Source organism: Anopheles moucheti, chromosome X (assembly GCF_943734755.1).
Source record: "Anopheles moucheti chromosome X, idAnoMoucSN_F20_07, whole genome shotgun sequence".
In the NCBI taxonomy this organism is placed as follows: Eukaryota; Metazoa; Arthropoda; class Insecta; order Diptera; family Culicidae; genus Anopheles; species Anopheles moucheti.
In genome coordinates this window covers 14,707,184-14,732,609 of record NC_069142.1, presented here as the reverse complement: position 1 = coordinate 14,732,609, position 25,426 = coordinate 14,707,184, and the positions used below count along the sequence as shown (strand labels likewise).

General features: G+C 44.9%; 3 protein-coding genes across 5 annotated transcripts; all 3 read right to left on the bottom strand.

The window, feature by feature from the left end:
- Positions 1–1,879: 1,879 nt before the first annotated feature.
- On the bottom strand, positions 1,880–14,849 carry LOC128307456 (protein virilizer). Its single transcript, XM_053045309.1, has 4 exons — positions 14,677–14,849; positions 8,593–13,595; positions 7,506–8,368; positions 1,880–7,407 (listed from the first exon to the last, which is right to left on the bottom strand). Exons 1-4 carry the CDS (start codon positions 14,734–14,736, stop codon positions 6,761–6,763), a joined length of 6,573 nt encoding a protein of 2,190 aa, XP_052901269.1. The 5' UTR covers positions 14,737–14,849; the 3' UTR covers positions 1,880–6,760.
- Positions 14,850–15,736: 887 nt separating this feature from the next.
- On the bottom strand, positions 15,737–19,777 carry LOC128306897 (uncharacterized). 3 transcript variants are annotated; one of them, XM_053044542.1, is made up of 5 exons: positions 19,195–19,335; positions 19,059–19,106; positions 18,159–18,281; positions 17,466–17,770; positions 15,737–17,368 (listed from the first exon to the last, which is right to left on the bottom strand). In XM_053044542.1, coding segments are annotated over exons 1-5 (1,233 nt in total). In that variant the 5' UTR covers positions 19,197–19,335; the 3' UTR covers positions 15,737–16,613. The 3 variants fall into 3 exon arrangements, with proteins under 3 accessions (XP_052900502.1, XP_052900503.1, XP_052900504.1); XM_053044543.1 differs by lacking the exons at positions 19,059–19,106; positions 19,195–19,335 and adding an exon at positions 19,540–19,777; XM_053044544.1 differs by lacking the exons at positions 19,059–19,106; positions 19,195–19,335 and adding an exon at positions 19,540–19,551 and having other exon boundaries at positions 17,466–18,037.
- Positions 19,778–22,598: 2,821 nt separating this feature from the next.
- LOC128307121 (TATA-box-binding protein-like) lies at positions 22,599–24,815 on the bottom strand. Its single transcript, XM_053044851.1, has 3 exons — positions 23,787–24,815; positions 23,381–23,633; positions 22,599–23,140 (listed from the first exon to the last, which is right to left on the bottom strand). The coding sequence occupies exons 1-3, from the start codon at positions 24,813–24,815 to the stop codon at positions 22,797–22,799; spliced, it is 1,626 nt and encodes a 541-aa protein (XP_052900811.1). The 3' UTR covers positions 22,599–22,796.
- Positions 24,816–25,426: the final 611 nt, after the last annotated feature.

The following is a 25,426-nucleotide window of genomic DNA, read 5'->3' as shown; positions in this document are numbered from 1 at the left end:
CAACCCTTCGGGAGGAGTTCTCGATCGGGAATCGAGATCAAATGCGACTGTTTGAATTTTTTTGTGAATGTCAAGGAAAGGTATTTGGTGGCGGTAGTCATGCTAGTCTCTCTCTCTTCTTGGCTTAACGACCTTCTAGGTCAGATTACCTGCCATTTCTGGCTTACTAGACTTAATTTTACCATGTAGTCGGGATAGTCAGTGCTTGCTACGGGGGATTGATCCGGATGGGATTTTGGACCGGTTCTGTCGTGTGAAGATCGGCGGCGCTACCAATACACCACCGGGCGCCCTAAAGTTATGGCTGCTGTTAGTGCACCCTGTATTACTTGCCTCTTTTATGAACGTTCGTTGCGGATCGATTTTTATGGTAGTATATATTTTCCAAGCACATAATGGCGGAAAGCTCCTGAAACATATGACGCTGGAAGCGACATTGATGCAAAGGGAAAGCGGTACACTGTCGGCATAGGTTCTCGCTCCATTGACTGCTAGAACGTGTGGCTACATCTTCACCAATCATGTGAATCCTCGCGTAATTCCAACCGGATACGCGACGTGCGTTTCTTCGTCCATAACTTCACGGCCGCTGACGTACGCTGAGTGGTCAGCAGATAGCCCGGCAGGTTGTTTTACTACACACAATAGATAGCCTGGATCGACATGCAAAAGGCGTGAGAACGAGAAAACAGAAATGTAACGAGCAATCATTAATTTGTACGCATGTAAAACTTTAATCAAAATCAAACTTACGTGTTATCTTACTACAAACTTAAATTTGTTATCCTTTTTTTTGTTTTGGAACCGGCATTATGGGGGGATTCTTCCGAGCATCAGGACACTTTTCCGCGCCAATTTTCAACAGTTAGCCATCACACGAAATCACTGCACAAAACTGTCAAACAAACGCGCAATAAATCTCGCATGATTAATTTCATGCAATCCGGGGTTTCGCTCGCAGTTGCAGCTTTCCCCACGCACCTCGAGATCCAGTTGAAAATCATCTTCTATTACTACTGAACGCTTCATGCCGCCGATTCTTCCCCTCGCAATAATGCTCTGCACCATCCGCTTGCCGCTTTTTTGTATATACCGCGGCATTTCCTCTCTCTCGCGGGTGTTTGCTGCGTACACGTTCTAGAAGAAATTCACCATCACCGATTGGGTGATGATGCTGTGCCCGTGTGTTGTGTGCACGCAACCTACTGCGAGCGTTTGCGCACCGAGTGTCAGGCTGCACTGAAGTGATCTGTTTGCCGCGTAATTGAATCAGAAACAGTTTTAGAGGAAGGCACATTATTCAATCAGCGGCAAACGCTACGGTACGCTACGATGACAAAGTGACCAAGACGGCGGGTTTTCTGGTGGATACATACACTACACTACGCACCTTTCTTTCACCGCATAACCATAGAGACACTGGCCGACTCGTTCTGCTTTCATTGCACACTATTACCGCACATCGTTGACCATGGTACGTAATAAGTGTGTGAATAAGAGGCACACATGTCAGCTTGGGTAGTGCGTGCAAGGAGAGGGGGTACTTACAGGAATAAGGTTGGACGATCTGTGGCGGTGGACGATCGATACCACCGGCGCACATCCGATGCACGGTGACTAGTGCTTATCATTTTCATTAATGTTCAATCAACCGAATGTTACTCATTAAATGCCAAAATAGATTTTATTATTACGAATTCTCAAGTACAACGCACAGAGGTTATAAAAATACTACTGCTTTAAAGGGTTTGGTAATTTTGAATGACGGAGGTCGAATAATCTTCCGAATAGGTATTACAGAACATGCGAATTTCTCATAAATAAAGTATTCCGTCATATCAGATAAATGGTGGTCTTATATATAAATATACTTGTGTACTTGTGTACTTGCAAACTTCTGAATTTCTTTTACGCAGTTTAATGATTTTTTTTTTTCAATGTTACTTTACTGTTGTGCATAATTTTCATAGAAGTTCTGTTATTGTTTAAAAAGTTCTGTTGTTTTTCATAGAAGTTCTGTTACGTTTTAGTTAATTCTTCCTTTCGACTGCAAAACATTTAATCTGTATCATATTTCATATTCTCTTCATATTCACTTACATAAATTTGAAGTGTTTTGACCTCATCGTAGTTTGTTTTTTATTCCTGGAAAAACTATTATTCGAGAAACGATGCATTGAACAAGACAAACAGAATTCATTGCCAATAAATACCATAATGATTGCAAAGCACAATGTTAGATAAATTTTGACATACTACGTGAGACAACTTCATTCTTACATTTAACAACCAGTCACTGCTGGTATTCATAAGATTATCTTTACGCGACATTTTGATGTTTGATCTGTGAAACATGCAGTAAATACTATATAATGCATTAACGTGACGATACTACTACAGGACAAACATAAGGTTTGACCAACACAAACATAAAAATATGGTGACAGTTTTCCTTTTCTTAATGATAAAACCGCAACAATCTACTACCGAGCTTTATGTTCGAACATTTTGTCCGTAACAATAACGATCCGACCTTTTTGCCAACGTCTTCGATGTGACTGTTGACTGTTATGGTTATTGAATGGTATGCGCTGCTTCTATCTTTGATTCATTTGTTTGAATATTGCTTCGCTATTACTCACTGTGCTTGTTTTAAGCAGGTCTTCCATGTTGTCCAGTTTTAGCTACTTTTGCCATTTCAAATGAGATTATATAGACTGTGGATGAATTTAATCAAATAGATCAATTCAAGACCATGGGAACTGGGCTTGGATCGCTAATACATGGAGTATTTAACGCTCAAATGGGAAGGATTTCGATCCTATTCAACTTAAATTAATGTTTAGTCAAAAGCGCCTTATCTAAAACCGTATGTTGATACCAGAACACAGCCAAGCAAGGAAAAGTTAAATAGTGTAGCAAGAGAAAATAGTGTGTTCTTTAAATCTGGTAGTCGAAAGCCTAATTCCATCCTTCTCGCTGTATTCTAGAGACGCCATGCTTCAAGTGCATGGCGCTGAAAAGGAGCCGCAATGGATCGGACCCTATCCATCCTTGTTCTAAAACTAAAGAAGACTTATCTAAGATCGTGTAAACGATCCTCCTTACCTCCTATTGCCATCTGTCTACCCGGCTCGCCACTGTACAATACGGCCGGAACATTAGCAAAAAACAAAAATCATTCAAAAAAATCGGATCGATAGGGTTAATTTTGTAAAGAAGACAAGAGGTCGGGAGTGCGAAGTCTACAAAGGATTTTCGCAGTTCACAAATGCTCAGTATTTGCAGAAGAAGGTCGCAAATTCTTCTAAAATTTTAAACTTATTCCTAACAGGAAAAAACTTCGAGCGAATGCGAATTCTTCGAAGGATCCCCACTATACTCCAAAATCTTATATTTGAAGAAGCTGATCTATGTTGGCTCTATCATTTTGAACTGATTCCTAGTGTTGATAAGACAATTGTTTGAAAAGAGATCATGTGAATTCATCCGAAGTTCATGGAGTTCATAATAATTTATAATTCAATACTTATAGCATTCTTGGATTAGAGCATTCCCACTCCCTGAGATATGAAACGAAAAGTATAAACAATGTAAGAAGTCCTAAGAAGAATTAGGAGTCTCGGAAGAGGCTGCATTAGGATCAACTAGCTAGCATGGCATTAACGAAGAAGTAAACTGTACAATCGTTTCTGCTATCTAAAAGGACTTATCTAGCGTTGCGTTATTTGAATCATTTCTTGTTGCTAATACATATTTACATGGTACAACATTGTACATCTGAGCCTACACTATATTAAATTGAAAATATACTGTGGTCGCGAATTTGTTTACAAGTACAACCAAAACTTAAAAAACGAAAACAGTAATTAAGAACAAAAGAGGACATGCACCAAGGGAAAAATTACAAGGAAATACAATATAGCTAGAACAGGAAAGTGCTTTTAAGGTATAGATAAGTAAAGGAAAGTAGTGTCTTCTTTAAATCTGGTGACCGAAAACCTAAATCCATCCTTCTCGCTGTATTCTAGAGACGCCTTGCTTCAAGTGCATGGCGCAGAAAGGGAGCCACAACGGATCGGACCCTATTCATCTTTCTAAAACTAAAGAAGACTTATCTAAGATCGTGTAAACGATCCTCCTTACCTCCTATTGCCATCTGTCTACCCGGCTCGCCACTGTACAATACGGCCGGAACATTAGCAAAAAAGATGGTGATTGTAATGATTATGACTGCAGATGAATAGGGTAATTTTGAATAGAAGACGGGAAAATAAAAAAAAAAAGTTAACGTCGAAATTTAACCGACTGAGAGTTACATAGCCTTATCTTCTATTGCTATATGTGTCTATCTGATCTGGCACTGTACATCTAAACCGACTTAAAAGCAATTAAGCTAGTTGAAGTTATTTTTGGTTTAAAGACAACATAATACAGAACATAAGAGCTAACGCTTTTAATTACAAAAGAAATGACATAAGTATGTACACAAATAACATAGAATTTTAAAGGATGAAGATTACATTGCAATTGCAGTCAGGCCACTAGGCAATTAGTCTATTTACGACTAATTTCCAAAAGCTGATTTTAAAAAAATGTTCATTCCAATACATAGGCCTATGTAGCTAAAAGAAATAAGTGTCTTCTTTAAATCTGTTGGTCGAAAACCTAAATCCATCCTTCTCGCTGTATTCTAGAAACGCCAAGTGCATGGCGCCGAAAAGGAGCCGAAATGGATCGGACCCTATCCATCCTTGTTCTAAAACTAAAGAAGACTTATCTAAGATCGTGTAAACGATCCTCCTTACCTCCTATTGCTCAATGCCTACCCGGCTCGCCACTGTACAATACGGCCGGAACATCAGCATTTGTTACGTGTTTTGAATATTCGCATTGCATAATCGGGTGGATAGGGTAATTTTGTGAAGAAGAACTAAAAAATTGTTAATACATAACATGAACCCATACATAACATGGGTGCAGTCAATTAGACGCGTTACGCGTCTACGTTCAAGTAGGCCATGTTTTAAAATACGTGAAAAAAATATTTTCAATTTGTCCTCATAGTCCAAAAATAAGTGAATGTCCAAAACAATTGCCAACAACTTTATCGTAATTAGATCCAAAATTAAGTTCCATTGTGAAACCAGGCCTGACTGTTCTCGATGAAATTAAAATTTGATTGAAGGTAGTCCAAATCGTATAGAAGAGATATGTTAAACGCTAATAAAATTAACAAAACATGCGTTACAGACGAGTAACGTATAAAATCACCTGTAAAACTAAACAGAATGTTATGTAAGCTTTATGGTACAGCATATGTTCTATTGCGATCTGTTTACGCTGTTCGAGACTGTACAATTGAACCGAAACAATAGCAAATATACCTTTCTGTTTACGCATGGTTGGTTTCCAACTTATATTAAAGAATAAAATAGAAGACACAGACCCAAAGCCGGACCCAAAGCATTAATTTTCTGTGTTAGTTACTTCCAGTTAGTAAAGCGTCTTTACGATTAATTTCGGACAAAAATTTCGGAAAGCAGTATTAAAACAGAATGCATTATTAGAGCGTACACGTAAATCTAAACTTCTAATTAATTATGTTATAGAAATTCAATGATTAATGTTATTCTGATCGCATCTCGCATCTCGCATCTTCAGCGCATAGTTCACACCCTTCCCTACTTCTGATTATCGAAAACCCGAAATCCATGCCTCTCGCTGTATTATAGACGCCGCCACGTTTTTAATGCATTGGAGTAGCAAAGGGACTGCACATGGATTGTACCCTATCCATCTTTGTTTTAAAACTAAGCAAGACTTATCTAAGATCGTATAGGCGATCTTCCTTACCATCTATTGCTATATGTTTACTTGGCTCGCTGCTATACAGTACGGCCGGATCATTAGCAAAAACTGACGTTCAATGAGCTGTTATACGATGGATGGATAGGGTACTTTTCTAAAGCAGAAGGGAAAAATAAAAGAACATGCCTTCAGAAGCGATCCCGGCTGACCACCTCAAATAGACAACAAATCGAATGAAAGTGTTGCCACTCTTTAATATAAACTAATATAAAGTACTAGTACTAGTACTAGTGTAAAGTACTAATATAAAGCATGCGTGCAATCAATTGGACGATCCATTTTCACAAATGATTCTCCTGATTAAAATGCAATTCCATAAGAATCCAATAGAAGTCGAGAGCCCCAAGTTTTTGAAGGAATTTACAGAACTTACAGATGCTCAATTCAAATGGAGCCCAACAAGAAGAAGCGTCAGTCAATGTTGAAATCACAACAAAGGCCTTACAGCGTTCTCCTATAATTGATTATTTATCATAGTTGCATACAAGGAGGTCCCATGGTCTCGAATTCTGAGTCTATCCGAACGGCAACATGTCAAATGTTATGAAGCACAACACTAATCCAAATCAACCACCAATAGAAAAAGTAGGTAATTTAATTGAAAATTTTAACCCAGATTGAACGAGATGTTCCGTCGGAAGGATCGAAAAGAATTTTCCAATAATGCAGCGTTGAAGCTGGCAAATGTTAGTTATCTGGAGTTCTATCTCACAACCATGCGTCATGCAATACAGCTTAAACAAAGCAGCAAGGAAATAGCAACCTTGCATATCCTTATATCCCTAATCCTAACCTTGGTGTTAACCTTGATAGCAATGTATCGTCTTTACCTTTGCGCAACCATATCAATAAATCATTCAGCTCAACAGCTCACCAGTGTCGTTGCAATTTAGATCTGTCGTGCATACGCCCGCACGTTGTACCGGTTAAAGCCACGACCGGAACGGGATCGTTGCGAGCCACCAAAATGGCTTGGCGGGTCTCGGTAGTGACCGCTGCTGCTGCCGCCACCACCACTACTGCCACCGCTGCCGCCGGGACCAACTCCACCTCCTCCACCAGACAGCCCATGGCCAAAGTGTTTGCCACTGCCTGGACCGTTACCACCACCGCCACCACCATCGTGCATCTGCGATGAACCGGACGATGACCAACAGCTGGATCCGCCTCCAACACCTCCACCATTACCGCCACTATTACCACTGGACACACTTTGCCAGTGGCCACCGTTGCCACCGGATCCACCACTGCCGTTCGAGTTTCCTCCTCCAGCTCCGCCACCACCACCGCCCGAGCGCGCACCCCGGTCGGGAAAGTTGCGTCCACGGCTTCGGTTCGTTCCGCGGATTGTGATGATGTCGCGCGATAGCTTATTGTACCCGGTTGGTCCGGTAGGTTGTGCACCGCACGTTTCGAGTGCAAGGAAATCATCCACATGCAGCGAGGGTGGCCTGGAAGTATTGGGTGGACGCGAGCGAAATAGATCGCCACGGGTGGTGGGAGTGCGCGAAAAGCCTCGTCCACGCAACGGTGTTGCTAAAATGTGAAGGAAAAGGTTAAAACGGAATATATTATCAATTGACAAAAATATAAAATAAATAAAAAAAAACATAAAGATCAAAATACTGTACTACCGAAAATTTTCTTTTCTGGCCGTCCAGTGCTGGGTTCGACTTCGACGCGACGTGTCCGGAAGCATGGTGCGGTCGTCAATCGGTCACGGTTTGAGTGTGGTGACGCGGACAGATGCAGCAAACGTTTGCAATCCGCTGTAAGGTTTGTGTCACCCGACAGGCAAACCTTCGCTAGATCTTGCAGATCGCAAGGGATCTGCTCCCGTTCCAAATCGTCGTCGCATGGTGTGAACCCAAACCAATCTGTTGCCTTCAGCTGATCGTCGCAATGTTCACTCAGTAGGTAAACGCTGCGCGAACCATACTGCGTTACGATACCTTCGGCTTGCGGCAATGGATCGACGCTAACCGCACTCCAGTCGACTGGCGTTGTAACTACCTTGCCCTGGGCCAACTTAGCGTTGGATATTTCCACCTTCACTTGCGTGTGCAGGAAGGTAAGGTTATCGCACAAACTGTCCGTTGTTTTTGTTTGTGCCGGTACAGTAGTATCCATCGCAGCCGAGGAATCATTTAACTCGGTCGGTGATTCCTTGCTATCGGTGATTTCTTCGCTCTTAAACAGTCCCATCAACTCTTCAAGAAAAGAAAGCATTACTTGTAATGCATCCTCATCACCTTCCTCGTACAGCAACATCAATTGGCCGAGCTGTTCCAGCGGGAGCTTCACGGTACGCTTCGGCAAGTTCACGCAACCGTCGTTCTCTAACGTGACAAGCGAGCGCCAGAAGTCACTCAACAGGGCAAACAGTGCCCTGTACGTGTCCGTGCTTTCCTTTGCTTTGCGTACAAATTTTTGCAACACCGCACACCATCCTTCCCGTTTGCGCATCATATTTGACATCAGTATGACGTATGTGGTGCTTGAATTAAATGGAAAAGAAGAATATAATCAGTACTGCATATTCAAGTTGTGAAAAAACCATCAAAGGAAGCAAAGAGAATGATAAAATAATTTACGCTCTAAAGCAGTGAGGTAGCAACAAGAGTATTATCAATTATGGAAAATGTCTATGAAATAATCCCAGTAAAGGTGATTTTTGTTTGAGGGTTGGAAGGAATAGTAATACAACACGCTAATACTTACTCGTGCTCGGTTAACAACAACATTGTGCGCAGTCCTGCTATTAGCACACCCAGTCCGATGTCTACGCAGGATACGTTAACAGTACACGCAGCACAGAACGATTCGATGATGTCTTTCGGCGGCAGCGAACAGGCTAATTGCAACGCCGGATCGATCGTGTCACCGAACATGAGCGCAATCTCTGCGTCGAACAGGCTTTGGAACATGAGGTAGATGTGCTGTTGCGTTTGCTGATGGGCCGGCGTTTGGCCCGGATTAAGCAACACACCCATCAGTATGTCCATGATGCGTCCCGGCAGTATGGACAGTACGGATATCTTTACCGACGCATGGCACACCAGCGTAGCTAGGAAGCTTACCAACCGTGCGTGGCTCGTGCTGGCCAACCCACACGGCAACAGCTGCTCTTGCACGATCAGGTCGGCTAGTGACTTCGAGATGAGCAGCGTCATGTTTGGGGCCAGGTCGGACAGCTGCAGACACACGCGGCTGAGCACGGCCAGCATGGGCGTGTAGCTCGAGGTACAGAGCGATTGGATCAGTTCGCCAATGGCCGGGCTCTGGGGGTGTAGGTGGGCTGACCAGAGCTGTCGCTCCTGGATGAGCCGGCTGAGCTCGGTTGACAGCAATGGTTGGCGGCAGTGGATGGGCAGCGGCAGTGGTAGCAACTCCGACAGCACCAGCAACCCGGGCAGGAAATAATTCGGCCCGGCGAGCGTAAACCGTACCAGCTCTCCCACCATCTGCGTCCACAGGCTGCGGTGTACGTTGTTCGTGTCGAGCCCTTCGGGTGGTGTGGGTTGCGTGTAGGCAAGCAGTATCCGTACCACCTCCTTCTGTACCTGTCGTGCGTCCGGTCCGGCCGCGGAGTGTATCGGTACGCACTGCATAAGCGTGTATGTGCGTAGCAGCGGTTCAATTAGCGTCAGGTCGCGGAACTCCGTGTTGCGACACTCGATCAGGTATGTCACGAGCTTGCGCAGGATGTAAACGAGCGGACAGAGTAGTTGCGTAAGCAGGACGCCCTGTTGACTCGCCAAACTGGACGTGTGTATCGCGGGTTGATCGAAGTGATGCGTCAGCTTGTCCAGAATGGCCAGCAGCAGGGCCTGCCCGTCGGCCGAGTAGAATTGTAGCAGCGTGTATTTGTACTTGAACTCGGCGTGACCACCCGGTTGCTCGTAGTCGTCGTACGGTGGTATGCCAAGCAGCCGAACCAATCGGAGCGCCGTAATAAGATCGCCGGGAAATGCCGTTACGTACTCCAAGCTACGACGCATCAGTTCCACCAGCGGACCGATATCGATGTACGCGAACAGATCGTGCAGTTCGAGCGGTTTCAGATACACGGCCAGTTCCTGCAGTGTCGCACTCAAACCCGGCTCAAACTGTTCCGGTTGTTTCACCAACGACAGAAGCGCCGGTCCATGCTGGGCAAGATAGCCAACCGCTTCACCGTGCCGTACGGTACAATCCACCAAATCCACGCAGTAACCGACGATCGGGGATTTGTGCTTGGTAGCAGCAGCAGTAAAGATACTGCCGGAACTGTCTTCCTTCGATACGACACGCTGCTCTTTTTCGACCAGCTCGAGTAGCACGGCCAAATTATCGTCCATCGACAGTACCTCCACGACGAAGCGTCTCCCGGGACCACACGACAGCTCGTACAGGTCGTGCAGATTTTCCACCAAACGGTCGCGCTCCTGCTCGATTTCATCAGCGTTCCGGGAAGTGGATGGAACATCTCCACCACGCACCACGCTCGTACTGGCGATTGCGTCCAGGTGATAGATGGTCTGCAGCTTATAGACCAACTCCACGCCCAGCAGTTGTGGTCGGGACAGTTCACCAATAGACATTTCCTCCGACAACACCAGCAGCTGCGTGGTACTTTCGTCATATCCTCCATTCAGGGCCGGGGGCAACCGATGGAAAAGCCACCTTAGCAGCAGATTCGTGTACGGTAAGCAATCCACCAGGTAGTGCAGCTTCGGCATGCTCTTCAGCATACAAGCGAGCAGGTTGTAAACCAGCTCGCACAGTGCCGGCGGTGTGATGCGCATATCGAGCAGCAGCACCATCGACTCCACCAGCCGATGTATCTTGAAGAACTGGACCACCGTTCGACTGACGTTCAGCGAAGACGCAATGTCCTTGTGTATCTCAAACTTTGCCGACACCGGCAGAAAGCGTTTCGGTTGGGCAAGCGACACCTCGTGCAATGAGATCGCACTCGTCAGCTCGGTCAAAGCGCTGCGCAACAGTTCCAGCAGCTCCTCGTCCGTCCGAATTTGACGTTCCTTTGTCTGTATTTCGCGCTGACCCTCCCCGCCCCGTACGTACAGCTCCTCAACCGTACTGTGGATCAGCTCGAGGTTTTCGTACAGCGAAATCTTGCGCAACAGCGACTTGAGCGCAAAGCTAATACGCGTCGATGGATTCTCCTGCAGCAGATCGAGTAATATCTGATAACCGTTGTACGAAGGCGAGAGAAAGTAATGCACAGCGCTGCGTGTATCCAAACACGCGTAGATGGTGCGGATTATCATCAGCTTGATCGAGAGCGCCATGTGTGGCTGCGAGTAGAGACCAAGCAGCCGATCGAACAGATTGAAATGGTCGTGCGTGTGCAGCAGCAGCCCGATAAATAGTTCGTGTGGGCCGAGAAATTCTGCCAACCGGATGCCACTCTTCATGTGGCGCAGCTTAAAAGCCGGTTGCGGTTGGACCATTGCTCGCTCGAAATCCAAACCAACGCAGACGCAATTCACGAGCCCATCCGTAACGCCTGCCCATTCGGCCTTTATCCAGCGTTCGAGCTGCTGCTGAAACGCGTCCCGCACGTCATCCTTCGCCAACAGTTGTCCTAGCACGTGCACCAACTGTTCCGCATAGTCCACGAAACGTTCCTTCCATTCGGCACTTTCCTGCTCGAACGAAACGGTCGCATCACGAGCATATCGGCCCTGTCCGAGCAATTGCTCGAGTTGACGCAACAGCTTCTGTTCGCCGTGGCCCAACTGACGGACCAGATCGGGTTCGTCACCGGTCGAACCGGGGTGAACGTAACGTTCCAGTGTAATCGAGAACGGATCAAACTGTTTGTGGACAGCTTCATCGACCTGCTCGTAACCTCCTCCGCTGGGAGGCCCTCCTGTCGCTGTTGCCCCACTGTCCTGCTCGTAATCGAAGTCTTCCGGTATTTCTTCATCACTCAGAATCGGCTCGAACTGTTCCGTCACGGAGATCGCGTCCTCGTCCGGCAGGTTGGCTGCTGCCGGTGCTATCAGCATCGTTGTTGGGGATGCGACCGGTGTTAAGGCAACAGATACCGTGTCACACGCGGACGGAACATGCACCTGTGGTGGTGGTGGTGACATAACACGGTCTTGTTGGGGTTGTTGTTGTTGTTGCGCATGGTGATGATGGTGGGACGGTAACTGATGTACGCTCGAATGGTGTTGATGCGTATGCCCATGATGATAATGATGTTGCGAGTGCTGATGATGATGCTGATGTTGCGACGAACTGCGGCTGGAAGATGCATGCTGCTTCGTGGATTGTGGTTGTTGTTGCCGAACCGTGTCAATCGCTGGTTCCATCATAGGCATACTGCGCTTCCCACCATATTTCCCGTTCGTGCGATGGAAGCTACCGTCCATCTCGATATCGTCGTCGAGATCATCATCCACGTCCTCCACGTCGTCTACTACTTCCTCCTCCTCGTCCGGTGACGATTCGTTCCGATCGGGTGACCGTGGCCTCCTCGGTGAATCGATCGGTGATCGGGGCCGGGGTCGTCGGTCTTCCTTCTCCATCCGCTCGAATGATGATTCGCGACGGGGTCGTTCGAACGAACCGCTTCGCAATCGCCGCGATGATCGATGCGCAACGGAGGACGATGAGGAGGAGGATGCCGGTGGTGGGAGTGGTGGATGGGACGGTGGAGGTGCTGCTGCCTGCTGTTCGGCATAGTCCGGGCTGCGCGACCACTGTTCGCGCTGTTTGCTTCCTCCACCGGTACCACCAGCACCCACACTACCGCCGCCGCTCGCTGACATAGGACCATAGTCCTTGCACAGGCTCGGCGAGCGGGAAGAAAACTCCTCCCGGCTACTGTGGCGTCGTGTACGGGGTGACCGTTCGTAAGGATACGGTGGAACCGCAGGCTCAACCGGCCGGCTCGATGGTATACACGCCTTGGAGCGCTTATCCGGCAACGGTGGTTCACATTCACCCGGCAGAATCTTGCCCGCTTCCAGCGGTTCGTAGATCGGTTCCGGTGGACTCGCAGCACTCGACGGCAGTGGATGGGTAATTACAGCGGCTGCTGCAGCCGCCGCCCGTCTCGCATACGGACGCGGATCCTTCGGTGCGTCCTCACTGTCATCCTCTGGATATTCTTTCTGCACAAACACCGTCTCCGACGGGTGTGTCGTCACCAGACCGGGTAGCGGCGGTTCCTGTATCCAATCGCCACCCCCACACGACGGTTCCGCAATGCCACCGCCACCTCCACCATGATGGTGCAGATGGTGATGATGATGCAATAAATGCTGATGATGGTGATGGTCCGGCACAACGAGCAGCTGCTCGTTTGGCTGGGGCGTTGTTTCGCGCGGTGACACAATCGGTTCAGCGATGCTGGTCGTTAGGATGCCGTATACAGCAAGCGTCATCGTCGTATACCAGCCCTTCAGCACCAACCCATCCGTTGGGATGCGTCGCACAAACTCCTCGTTCGTTCCCGTAGCCCCGCCGCTACATTGCAGATGGATGCAGTTGTTCTGATTGTATTCCAGCTCACCAAGGCTCTCGAAAATCGGAGCACCCGGTTTCCCCAGATCGTTCACATACAGCTGAATGTGGAAGTTGGATGGATTTGTAGCGCCCAGTCGAACACCGCCCGGAAAGTCGGCATGAACTCGTGCCCCAAGCGGTATGATGCGCACCTCCGTAATATAGACCGGTTTTGGAAACTGCACCAGATCCAAATTTTGCTACAAGTACGCCGAGGCAAACCGGAGAAGAAGAAACATTGAAAGCAAAATTAGAAAAACATGTACAGCTTACCCGCAATAAAAACAAACCGGTCACTCGGCACAACGATCGGTCCCTGGATGGAGCTCTCAACCCCACAAAGCATCCATTTTGTGAAAGACGCCAAGCCAAGAGCAAATTTTATGACTTTTTTACCACTTGCGTTTCAGCGAACTTTGCCACCCTGTCGACCCTACTCCCTTGCTTAGCCAAACCCCTACGGGAAGCATGGTGTATTGTTGCAACAGTTTCATGTTTCTCTTTTCTTCCTCACATGACGCTATCGCTTGCTGGCATGTGCCTTTGTTAGCATCGGTACTGGAGAAGGGTTGATGGATGATGCATCTTGTTAAAATAAAACGAGCCGGACACGGCAACATTCCAGAAAAGTAATAAAACCGCCATCACGCATCACGAACACATTCGCTTCGCATTAACTCTACATGACTGTTTTCTCATTATAAGCATTTTTGTTGGGCTTCAACCAATTCAATACTTTTTCACCACACCGGCACAACTGTACACAAAACCTTTTCTGTAAACTATACTTTTTTATGCACTCCTAGCTCCAAGCTTTGCCATAGTGTTTATTGAAGGGGAAGATTGTTTGTTTGCATTTTCTACGCGCAACGCCATCTTAGCTACGTGTGTGTGTGTTGATTGTTGCCGCAACTGGAATGGTTGATCGATGATGATTCACACGATGCCGAAAGACCTTGCATTCCATTGCAAGCGCAAATGCAACGGAAATAACATTATGCGCCATAGAAAATAATTGCCTCTTTACTGCATGAATCACATGCTTTTTATAATAGAAAAGTGGCCTGAATTTTTGTCCATTACATCTACGAACCGGTCAAATTTCGTAACGCAACTATTATGTGTTCGACTTTCGAGCCATCGCTGCATGTGTGTTTTGGGGGCAAAACTATAACAATGCATCTGCAGGTGGTTTCTTTGTAGATTTGAAACCGGGATAAAGGTCAATTCCTTGCCGAAACGGAACCTTCACGAGTTAACTAAAAAGATTCGTCTACATACCTCGTATGTGTCGTGGGAAAACGTGTCGAAAAACAGAAGCTCTGGTAGTTCGGCCTCCATCTTCTGTCCAATGTAGCAACGCACTGACAATCATACACCACAAGAATCTTCAACACTGCATTTACACTACATCACTGCTATTGCGGAACTGTGATTCAACCGTGATATAACAATATCACACCACTATTCTTCGACGAACGCCACTGGTTGAATGAGGCGAATATTTCCGGTATGAACAGTTTTTAAACTCTTTTACTGCAGGAAACAGACAATGGCTTGGGACGCCCGCTTGGTCAGGAAGTTGAGCGAATGACAGATAGCGTTTCCTTACGTCAACGCGCAAACGCGGTTGGTATATACGAGGTGTATCCCAGCTCCGAATTGCAAATTTCCCAAGTTCGAAAACTAATCAGTTGTGCGGCTGCCTGTTGGATCATCATTTTTATTTAGCTATTTTCGTTTCATGTTTGCCAGTGCCAAATAAAAATTTGGAAGTCCAAAAAATTAATTGGTTTTGGAAATGCATCCGGTATATTTCTTTACGGCAAGCAAATTTTAACTCAGTGTTTCCCACGTTTAATTGAACGTTGTTATTTAAAATTTGTATGTGATCATACATTTAGTTTGAGGCACCAAAGGATGCCGAAGAAAGCTGAATCATCACACTAGAGACCAAACTCCCCAGAGACAAGCATTGATCTAGTTGGCAATGAAGCCTACTATGAAAAATTAGATCTATCTCCGTTGATTGCAGTTTTAAAACTTTCTGATGGTTGAGGACGGGCTACCTAAGTGGTATGAGTTGGTCTATCTAACACGGTTTGGCCTATGGCCACGAAGATTGGATATCTTGACAACCGCACCGCAACCTCAGTAACCAACAACGATCTAGTTGATAATTAACACATTCAACGCCGTGTCAAAAACGTTCAAGGCGATTTCCATAGAGCATCACCCAAATCTGGGTGATGCGGCGCAGAACGTGTTAAGCCTGTACAGGAAATGAGTAAAGGAAATTGATTACAACTACGGTAGAAAAATAGTCTCACAGGTTTGGGAAATCTTAGCAGGTTTCATTCTTTAACATTTATTAGCACTTCGTTGGAGAAGCCTTACTTCGCTGATGTACTTATATCACATTTCATACATGTATGTTTCTGTCAAATAATGTTTTACTAGTTCTACTGCTGTTTTGAGTAAATTCATACGATACATTTCTTGGTTTGCACTCATATCATAAAGTTAGACTAGAACTGGAAAACCGTTCATAACTCCCCCCGGGGGTAACGATCACACAGAGTCGAGTCGGGCGAGCGGCCTTTTTAACGACAAAACAAATAGAATCTGTGCATGTAACGATTTTTGTTAAATAAAAAATTTGGGCATCGGGCTGCTGGCTGAGTTGAATATAAATGGTTAATTTTTGTAACATAATCCGATTAAGATCCTTGAAACAAACACAATCTGCTGTGTTTTCGTATTATGGTTGTTTTAAAAACGATGTCTGCTACATTCGATGTAGTGGTTGCAAAACTGGTCAAATTAATATAAGCTGGTGTTACTATGCATCGTTTTAACGCAATTACTTTCCGCACGGGTACCGCCGTGTTAGCCGTGAAGGATAAACATAACTGTTGGAACAAGTGAGAGTAGTGGTTTGCGAAAAAAGATAGTGTGGGGTGGATCATCTCCGGAAAATGATGTCTAACAACTAGGTTGATTAAATTAACAATATAACACATAATTCAAATAATTACAGAAAACAAAGGGCAATTCGGTAAGCCCTTTTTCTCGGGATGGCAACAGGGTTTCAAACCAGTAACAACGTAAGCGATCAAACAAAACGCCGGAAATTGGCATTGCAAAAATCGAATTTCCAACGCCCTTTATACCTTTCACACCGGAAGTACCCTGGAACAAAAACCAGAACCTCATGTTCATAAATTATTCAGTTCCTCTGAGTTGAGCATTTCGAAATCGCTATCCTCATCCGCATCGGTCGATTCGTCGTTTTCCTCTTCCGGCACCTGTACCGTTTGCCCCCGTAACGCCTGTAACGTGGTGCCGATCGAGGCTACCAGCGGATTCCGTGGATCGAACCCAACCGACTGCAGGACGCTGTGTGGTGGTTGCTGCTGAAGCGCACCAGCGTCCAGCAAGCGTTTGCACATCGTGTCCATCAGGACATTGGTTGCGAGGCTGCCGGCACTCATCAACATCATCATGTCCGGTTGCTGTCTTTTGTCGCCGGTGCGTCTACTCACTGCATCACTCTCATCGTTGAAGCACAAACCCCGTGACATGTTGTCATCCGAGTCGGAGGAACTGTTTGCGTTAAAGTGACTGCTCTTAAACTCGATCGGTTTTTCGGCGTGATGTTTGGCGTGTAACCGGCCGGATGCGGTCTTTCGCACTACCGGGCCCTCGGGACAGTACAGCTCGTCGCTGCTGGAACCGCTCAGTTCGGCCGATTCGAAATCATTGCTGCTCGCTTCCGGTATGAGCGTTTTGAGGTAAAGTTCTTCGTCTTCTTCGGCTTTGTTTTTGCTGGCCTCGCCGGGTGTAAAAGCTTCCACCAAGGGGTTCGTGTCTGCACCCTGCTCACCGACCTCCTGCAGCAGGACACGATTCACTTCCGTCAGTTCCGGCACGAATTCGTCAATCTCCTGCTCAGTAAGTGTGTCACGCAAACCTACAAATGTGTATATACAAACGATTGGGTATGAAACGAAATAGTGACCTTCGGCGGTTTAAAACAAACATAAACAGTAAAAAGAAAATATACTCACTTGATGGATTGCTGAACGTACCTGCTACGCCAAACTGCCATCGATCCCAGTACACGAGCAAACCCGTCATTGTCAGGGATAACCACAGCGGGAATACGTTGCAAACTAGATAGATAAGCGACAGCATGCCCGCCACACTGCCAACCACCATACTGATAGGTCTAGTCGTCCGAAGCGTCCAAATCTTGGCACAGATCTCACCTAACGGGGAAGTTCTTATCGATGGATACGGCTCCATTGGCGAGCGGTCCCAGAGAAATCCAATCGCAACCACAAACAGGATACTGAATGGGCGAAATTCCGGCCTACAGTTCGAAGAGAAAGTAAAGATTCGTACGGTGCACAAGAATCATGTTAGTTGAAAAACCAATCTCTAAACTCTTACGCCACCGTTTAATTTAATTTTAAATTTAAGTTTTCGGCTTCGCTCCCGTATACAGAGGCTTACTTCCTCTGTTATCTGCCACTGAAGCTGATATTAACACGTTTAGCGCCACATCTTTGGGAGATACCTTATGGAAATCGCCTTGGACGATTTTAGCACGGCGATGAATGTGTTAAATGAATCAAATCTGGTATGATATAAAGAGCATTTTGAGATTTAAAGTTTGATAGTAATGGAAAATTAGCCTTCCAGTTAAAGTTCTTTTCACGAGTTCAACTACGGAATAATGATATGGCCATGACACTTACCAGAGCATGTGCAGTACGTAGATGAGAACCATTGGGCTGATGATGCCTCCAGCTTTAAACCACGCTATGCCTTGCTGTACACCGCCGGCCAGTTTAGCAATCTTCTCCCTTAACATCTGCATGCTACAAATGGTAAAGCGAACGGTAAGTGAAACTTCTGCACTAATTTGTCAATCGGTCACAGTTCCTGCGATAAATGGAACGATATGAGTATCTCAAAAACGGCAAGACGTCAAGACAAAGGGCATTTAAAAAGGAGGGGGTAGGGAGGGGGGGGGGGGGGGTACGTAAACGAGTTGACGCATTTCGCGCAAGACTTGTTTGCTGGTCGACCAGACTACGACGCACATGATGCGACGTTCATTTCGGTTTTCCCTTCATGTGGACACGCGTTTTACTTGGTTTCGTACGGAGACACGGTTTCCGTCTTAGTCACAACGCGACGAGGATGAGGATGTTTGCAACAGCGAAACGCGCAAAAATCTCGTTTTAAAAATAACTAGCAGCGTTGCTTTCCACCAGGTTTTGACCCATTTCCCAATGCTGCGTTGCTTCGTTCGACTTTGCTGGCGAAACAACAAAGAACACATTAATGTTTTTTTTTTATCTGTGCAGTTTTTGATGGGCAAATCCTTGTCGGTGGGTGATTTTGTCCGTGTTCGTAGCATGGAATTTGTGCCAGAGCTTGTAATGAGTCTGTCGCGTCGCTTGTTTGCAATTGAAGGCAAAGGTTTGATTGTTACGATCCATAAATTGTACGTCTGATATGTGCGTGGGGCACATTTGCTTGCAAATTCGGGCCACTCTTCGCTCTTCGACCAAAAACCACGTATCTCGGATATCTCGGTAACTTGTTTTGGGCGGTTATTAAATTTTGTGTTTGCTTCTATTTTGTCCCACCTAAAACGGATGGCTCTTCTACCACATCCAAACTGGCTGCTCCTTTCCCTGTAGCAAAAAGCGTGTTGATTAGTCGTATTCCATCAAATCGGGCCTTTCTAATTTGCAACGCATTTAATCTGCGGACACTGCGTACATGTTAGGCCAGCAAACGCTCAAAAACACACCCACAACGCACCCGTCAACAGTGTAGAACCCGATGGCATTGGCCTTGATTCCGTTGCGAAACGTAATTTCTTGTTTACTAACTTCGCGTTATCAGCTCACGCGCTGGAATCGTACGGTGGGAGGGATTGTGATTGAGTAACTCACCGCGTCAAACCACCCCCTCACGGTTGAACGAAAGGGAAATGAAAGACGCAAGGTGAGTAGGAAATTGCTAAGCGGGAACCACGAAAATGTCACCGTACCATTTTCATAACAAAGAACAGAACGGTGAGGCGGCAGGGGCAGAAAAATATATTGCTCGCAACTTATTTACCTTTACAGTCGACAGCACGACGATGGCAAATATTTGACACGATTTCCGGAGGGCACAAATGTTTTACTTTCTGGTCTGGTTGATCGTGTAGTTTGGCAGCAAAAAGGGATAAACGCCTTGTTCAGCGTTGTTGCGTATAGCGTATGGGCAAATCCTCCCGGAAAAAGGGTGTCTTCTGTTTTGATTTTTCACCTACTGCGAAGCGGAGTACTTCAAAGTCAACTGAGCGAGAGCTCCTTTGCCGTGAGTAGGTTTTGTCCGTTCGGCAGCATTTCGGTTTTAGGGGATGAACGATGCTGACAGCTGACGGTATGCGGCTTTGACAGATGCGGCACGTGCGACCAAGGTGCAGAGACAGTGACATGTGACCAAGTGTACGAATGAAATTTGGCATCACACAAGAATCTGTATCCCATCGCAAGTCGGATTAGCGTTTGGTGAATCTGATTCAGATTCATAAATCTCCATGTATCTCTGAACTGGATGAATGACCCATGCCCGTGCTTTATATTTCATATTTATGTTTATTTCAGCAGGATCTCATCGGAATAGGACTTCGTTGCTTTATTACTATAGGATTTGCGATTGCACAAAGCATTCCAAGTCTTTTTTCTCAACTACATTCAGTTGCAACATGGAGATAGAGATATACAAGCACAACAGTACATAACAGTTACACTTCCTTTTCTCATTAGAAATATTGCGTCTCAAAAGCTAACGCAAGCACATTTTATTTTCCTATGAGCGTTTCTCTCTTCGACTTCGTTTCTCCTTTATTTGATGTGTGCATAATACAAATGTAAGTCTTTGGTTTCATCACGCCTACTGTACTACGATTGTGATCTGTGTCTCAATTTGAGGATAGCTCAGCCTGAATTTGCCACTGTCTGATATTACAATGATACAATGTTGTTTGTTACTGCTCTAGATATTGGTACTATATCATCTTTAACTTCAGTTCAGTGATTACAGCACGTACACACAGTTTTACGAGTTTTGTTTCTTGTGTGTTTCACCATATCGGTACCGTGGAACCGTCATTAGGGAACATTTCGAGATTATGAGTCTTATATTTAAACGCTTCCGTTTGCAAGCACTTGGTTTGTTTGGTTACTATGTGTTTTTCTTCACTCCATTTCACATATTGATCCTGTTTTCTTTTACATTCGCTTCGGTACGTCAATTTAAGCGATATGCTTTACACGATTAGTGTTCCATATTGTGCTACAAAACAAAACGCTCTACTAAAACAATAAAGATAAATACTCAACAATGCCCGCTAATTATAACCTACTTGCACAAGCAAACTGGTTTGAAAAAAAAAGATGTAAAATATTTAAATGAAACCGATTTGCGAAGGATTGGAATAGAATTTACAAACAGTGTCAACACGCTTTGGAATTTACGCAGTACACTATACATTGCGAATGATTCAGCTAGAAGTAAAACGAATTAGCTAGAACATGTGCAATAGTTCGAGTTCCCAACACCTCAACGTTGAGTGATTGCTTTAAACCACATGGAAGATCTTTTCACCTTAAGACGTTTGAGAGTTACACGGTTTTCGTCACGTTTTTATCCCCCAAAATCTTGTATTATTACGCGTCATACATGATAACACGGTCCAACTGGAACTAATATCTGTTTGTCCTTTACGGCTATTGCTTTTTGCATTGCGGATATCCGAACACCGCAACCGGAATGGATGCGGATTTGTACAGGGGTTCTTTTTGTACGACCTTACACTACGGGGCACTTTTGTAACGCTAAAGCCTATTTATCATTAAAAGCTCTATTTATAACTAAATTATTCCCTTTCGTCTAACTTACTAGTCAAACCTCATTCTCAGGCAGTTTGTGATGCGCTACTCGCGTTCTATTTCTGCGCGCTTAAATGTAAGGCTTGGTACGGATGATAGGCTAGTCCGCGGGTTTCTTCATTAATTCCATTCCATATTTTGAATGTCTTTTAATGCTAAAATAATTCTACACTTCTAGTAGGCCTGCAAAACGAGTTGCTAATGCTATACCCATTCAAACAAACAAACAAAAAACTTGAAAATTTGTACAACAGAAAATATAATTTTGTTGTCCATTATCGACAGAGCTTGAATAAAAACTTCTATATTTTAGTAAATAAAGAAAAAGGCCAAATTAATGCTATCATTGAAAACCATATGTTAGTTACTGAATCGAGTGGAAAGGTGAAAATTAATTTCTTATTTAACAATTGTAACGTTATCCACGGTGTACCAGTAACAACTGAAAAAAAGCGTGGAAAAGTCCATCGTCTATACAAAGGTTAACGTAAATATTTGTTAATATCGCACCTATGAGTATATAAAGCGGGATAGTAAAATTAGTACTGACTCACGCCAGCTGTTCACCGGCAAAAGGCAAATGGCAGTGTAGTCCTTTTCTTAAGAAACACTGTCTCTTATTAATTGTTTTACTTAAACAAACGATTCCGGCAGAAACAATCCGGAAACTAAACTCTATTTGCAGCTGTTGTACTGCATTAATTCACGATATTTTGTTCTATGTTTTGATAAATACAAAAAATGGAAAGGTATTACTGTCGAAGCAGCACGCAGAGGCTTAATGATAAATGTTCCAAACATTCAATATTACATTAACCAATATATCGGCGAATAAAATCTATTTTTTTTTTGTTTTCGTTAGAACGGCCTTCACACGAACGGACCGGACCAATCCTCCGTAGCAAGGACTGACTATCCGGCTACGTGGTAAAATAAGTCGATACTGCCAGGCCGTTCTAACGAAACAAAAAAAAATATGGAAATAGGAAAATTAATTTATGCATCCACAGGCCCTTTACAGAACATAATTTTGACCAAATATAACTGGGTCTGAGTCGTAGGAGAAACAGGCATTTAAAAGTAAACTGAAGCTTTGCAGTACTCTTTACATTACAAATTAAAAACGAAAGAACTACATTGCTCCGACCTAACCTGTCCAGGCCTGAAGCGTAGCCCTCTATCATGAGTATGTAATAAGGGTAAATGTAAGAGATAGAGAGAATAAGAGAGAAAGAGAGATAAAAAGTTTAGGGTTTAGTTTTGTTTTACCGAAGGGTGGGTGTGTGTAATGGAAGATCCGAGATAAAGATTATTACTATTTTGAAGAATTTCGTGTCTAGGTGTGTAGGAGGGTAAACCCGAGACATTGAGCATCTCGTTTTGTGATTCGACTACAAAATTTATGATGGGAGCAGACGAAATGGTTCTTGCACAGCTTTAGTGCCCAAAACGTTGCCCCTCTTTTACAGCACATTCTGCCCTAATACTATTGCTTTTGTCTATTGCTTTGGTGTTACCATTTCTGCTGCCAACAGCATCTTCCTGCCGCATTTCGTAATCTTCCGACGCAAACTGATCCTGCTCGTCGTCCAGCGGTCCTTCGGATGTTGCACCGGCCGGATCGAGATCACAGTTTTCCGGTATATCAAAGTCCTTCGGATCGAAGGCGGGCGGCTGTTTAAGCAGTTCGAGCCGTTCGTGTGGGGTACGCTTTTTGCGGAATTCATACACCAGCGGGAAAATGTGTTCTATTGCTGATTGCACGTACGCCACACTGGCAGCTGTGGAAAATTATTAAAGTGATTATTATCAGGTAGCGTGCAGCTAAGCTAGTTAGAGTCTGTTAACATCGTACTTCTGCGCAGCATCTTCGTGTAAGAGCCTATTCCAAGCTGTTTTACAATTACAGTAATCTTACAAATGTTTTAACTAATGTTAAAATGATAACAATTATTTAAGTTCATTGCGACCATCATTAATTGTTTCTAATTCGAGCATACTTCAATGTTAGGCACACTTACCGGTAACGGTGATACTTCCAGTGGAAAATATCTTCAGCGTGGCACGTGGCGAATGCAGCTTGTACGTGACACCGGGATGTAGCTCCGGCTCGTAGCTAGCGTCTTTTTTGTACTTCTCTGAGAAGTTGACAATTTTGATACCCCAAGGCATGGCACAAGTGCCGAGTACGTTGACGATGCGAAAATTCCGCAGCCGCACGTTAAAACCAAGCTTTTGCAGGCAGCGCGAATAACGACGGGCTGCAACTTTGGCCTGAAACACACAAAAATACTCATGAGCAATAGTGGCAGATTAAACATTTCGGATGCCCTTGGCACAATAGGGAAGCTTAACCGGACAGACTAAGGGGGGAAAGGTGGAGGCTGGGGAATTTGCATGTCGTGGAAGATTTTCCGGTTGACATACCTGATCTTCGGAAGTTGCGCCCGTGCAGGTGATTTTCCCCGAGGACCAGATCGAGGCGGTCGTGTATGGGCGTCGCAACTTCATTGTCACCATACCGTTCTCGCGCCGAAACTCAACATTATCACCATTGAGTGCGATATCGTGCAGGTTTAGATGGCAACGGACACTAAACGAGCAAACTACATTGTTGATAACAATATCTATTTCTGGTTCCGGTTCGGGATCCTGTTCTTCGCCGGCTTCCACCACGGCTGGCATTAGTTCGGTCTTTGCTTCGGAACGTTCCGTCTGCTCCGAGGGCAAAGTTGGACAGGTTGCAGTTCCGTCAGGATGTCCTGAAATCCCGATCAATTCCCTTTCGTCGACGTTATGCAAATTGCCGTGCAAACTGTCTATCTCGTGGTGCGAGTTGATTGAGGCATGATTGGTTGGTGCGGTGGTTTGTTGCTGTCCAACGGTCGCTGGAGGTTCAATTGCGTCCCATACACAATCGTTTTCAATTCCCAAAGGCTGTGCGGTCGATTCCACCGCACGAGGTAAAGGACTGAAGATCTCATCCAGCGCACTGGCGGGTGGATCTTCACAACCGCTCGGTGATAGAATGTTAAATGTACTTACACTAGTCGTACCACGATTTGTTCGATATTGCTCAGTTCTGTGATGATTGTTGCTTATGTTATCGAGCGTTGGTGAAGCCACAACGACGAATGCACCGGTGGCATTGTTGCCGCGATGCACCAGCGTACCGCTGGTATTGTGATGGTCTGTTTGCAATGTATGATTAGGCAACAGGTGATGAATGAGCGTCTTCGAAACAGGCAGAAACGTTTTCACTATACCGACACCACCACCTGCCGACGGTGTGCCTACTATAGCCGTGGAGGTGACGGTGCTAGCCACTGCCGGATTGCTGACGCTTCCATCCGTATTGCCAGAACTGCTGGACGAACCGCCAGCGAGACCGTTCATGAAGGTTTTCTGCTGTAGTAGAGTAGCAGCCATACTACCTCCTTGTGAGGTGCTATGCATCAAGTGGCAACAGTCGTTTTTGAGTGACTGGACAGTAAGGTGCGTAGGAGTTCTAGATCGCTTGGCTAGATCGTCAATTTACACTTATCCCAATATACGCTCTGCGCAGGTCTGATTGTCCCTTAATATTGCTCTCGGTTTTGTTGTTTGCTAATTTTCACTATGAAGAAATAAAAGGCCACTCTAGGCCTTGATAGATGGTCGCTCTGAAATAAAGTAGAAATTAGGCTATAATTTTGACGGATTTCAATATTAACAAATAAATTGCCTACAGCAATAAACAATCTTTTCACTTCTATACTTGATAATCGTACATTCATCAGAGCGTAGATTAAGATCAGTCCTTATGTACATTGGCGTACAAAAAATCAAATATTGCAAGTTATTTAATGGCATACACTGTCTCTTTTAGGCATGTAGATTTTTTTGAGTGATAATTAATAGATGTGCTGGATCTATAACTTGTTTCACAACACGATAAAGATACTATTAAAAATTTAAGATTTCAAAGGCCGTCATACTTTAAATTAAATAAAAATAAAATTTAAGATTACACCAAACTTCCAATCGTCTCTCTATTAAAATGCCATCAGCGATCTATAGGTCAAACA

Excerpts from the sequence above, each read along its gene's own strand:
- LOC128307456 (XM_053045309.1), bottom strand. The coding sequence starts at position 14,736 with ATGGAGGCCGAACTACCAGAGCTTCTGTTTTTCGACACGTTTTCCCAC. Across the intron at positions 8,369-8,592 it reads TTGTTGTTAACCGAGCACGA|CACCACATACGTCATACTGA; the intron begins GTAAGTATTAGC and ends ATTTAATTCAAG. Across the intron at positions 7,408-7,505 it reads GCCAGAAAAGAAAATTTTCG|CAACACCGTTGCGTGGACGA; the intron begins GTAGTACAGTAT and ends TTCACATTTTAG.
- LOC128306897 (XM_053044542.1), bottom strand. Across the intron at positions 18,282-19,058 it reads AGAAGAGCCATCCGTTTTAG|CATGCAGATGTTAAGGGAGA; the intron begins GTGGGACAAAAT and ends TACCATTTGTAG. Across the intron at positions 17,369-17,465 it reads TACGTTCAGCAATCCATCAA|GTTTGCGTGACACACTTACT; the intron begins GTGAGTATATTT and ends ACACATTTGTAG.
- LOC128307121 (XM_053044851.1), bottom strand. The coding sequence starts at position 24,815 with ATGCATAGCACCTCACAAGGAGGTAGTATGGCTGCTACTCTACTACAG. Across the intron at positions 23,634-23,786 it reads GCGCAACTTCCGAAGATCAG|GCCAAAGTTGCAGCCCGTCG; the intron begins GTATGTCAACCG and ends TGTGTGTTTCAG. Across the intron at positions 23,141-23,380 it reads TGGAAGTATCACCGTTACCG|CTGCCAGTGTGGCGTACGTG; the intron begins GTAAGTGTGCCT and ends AATTTTCCACAG.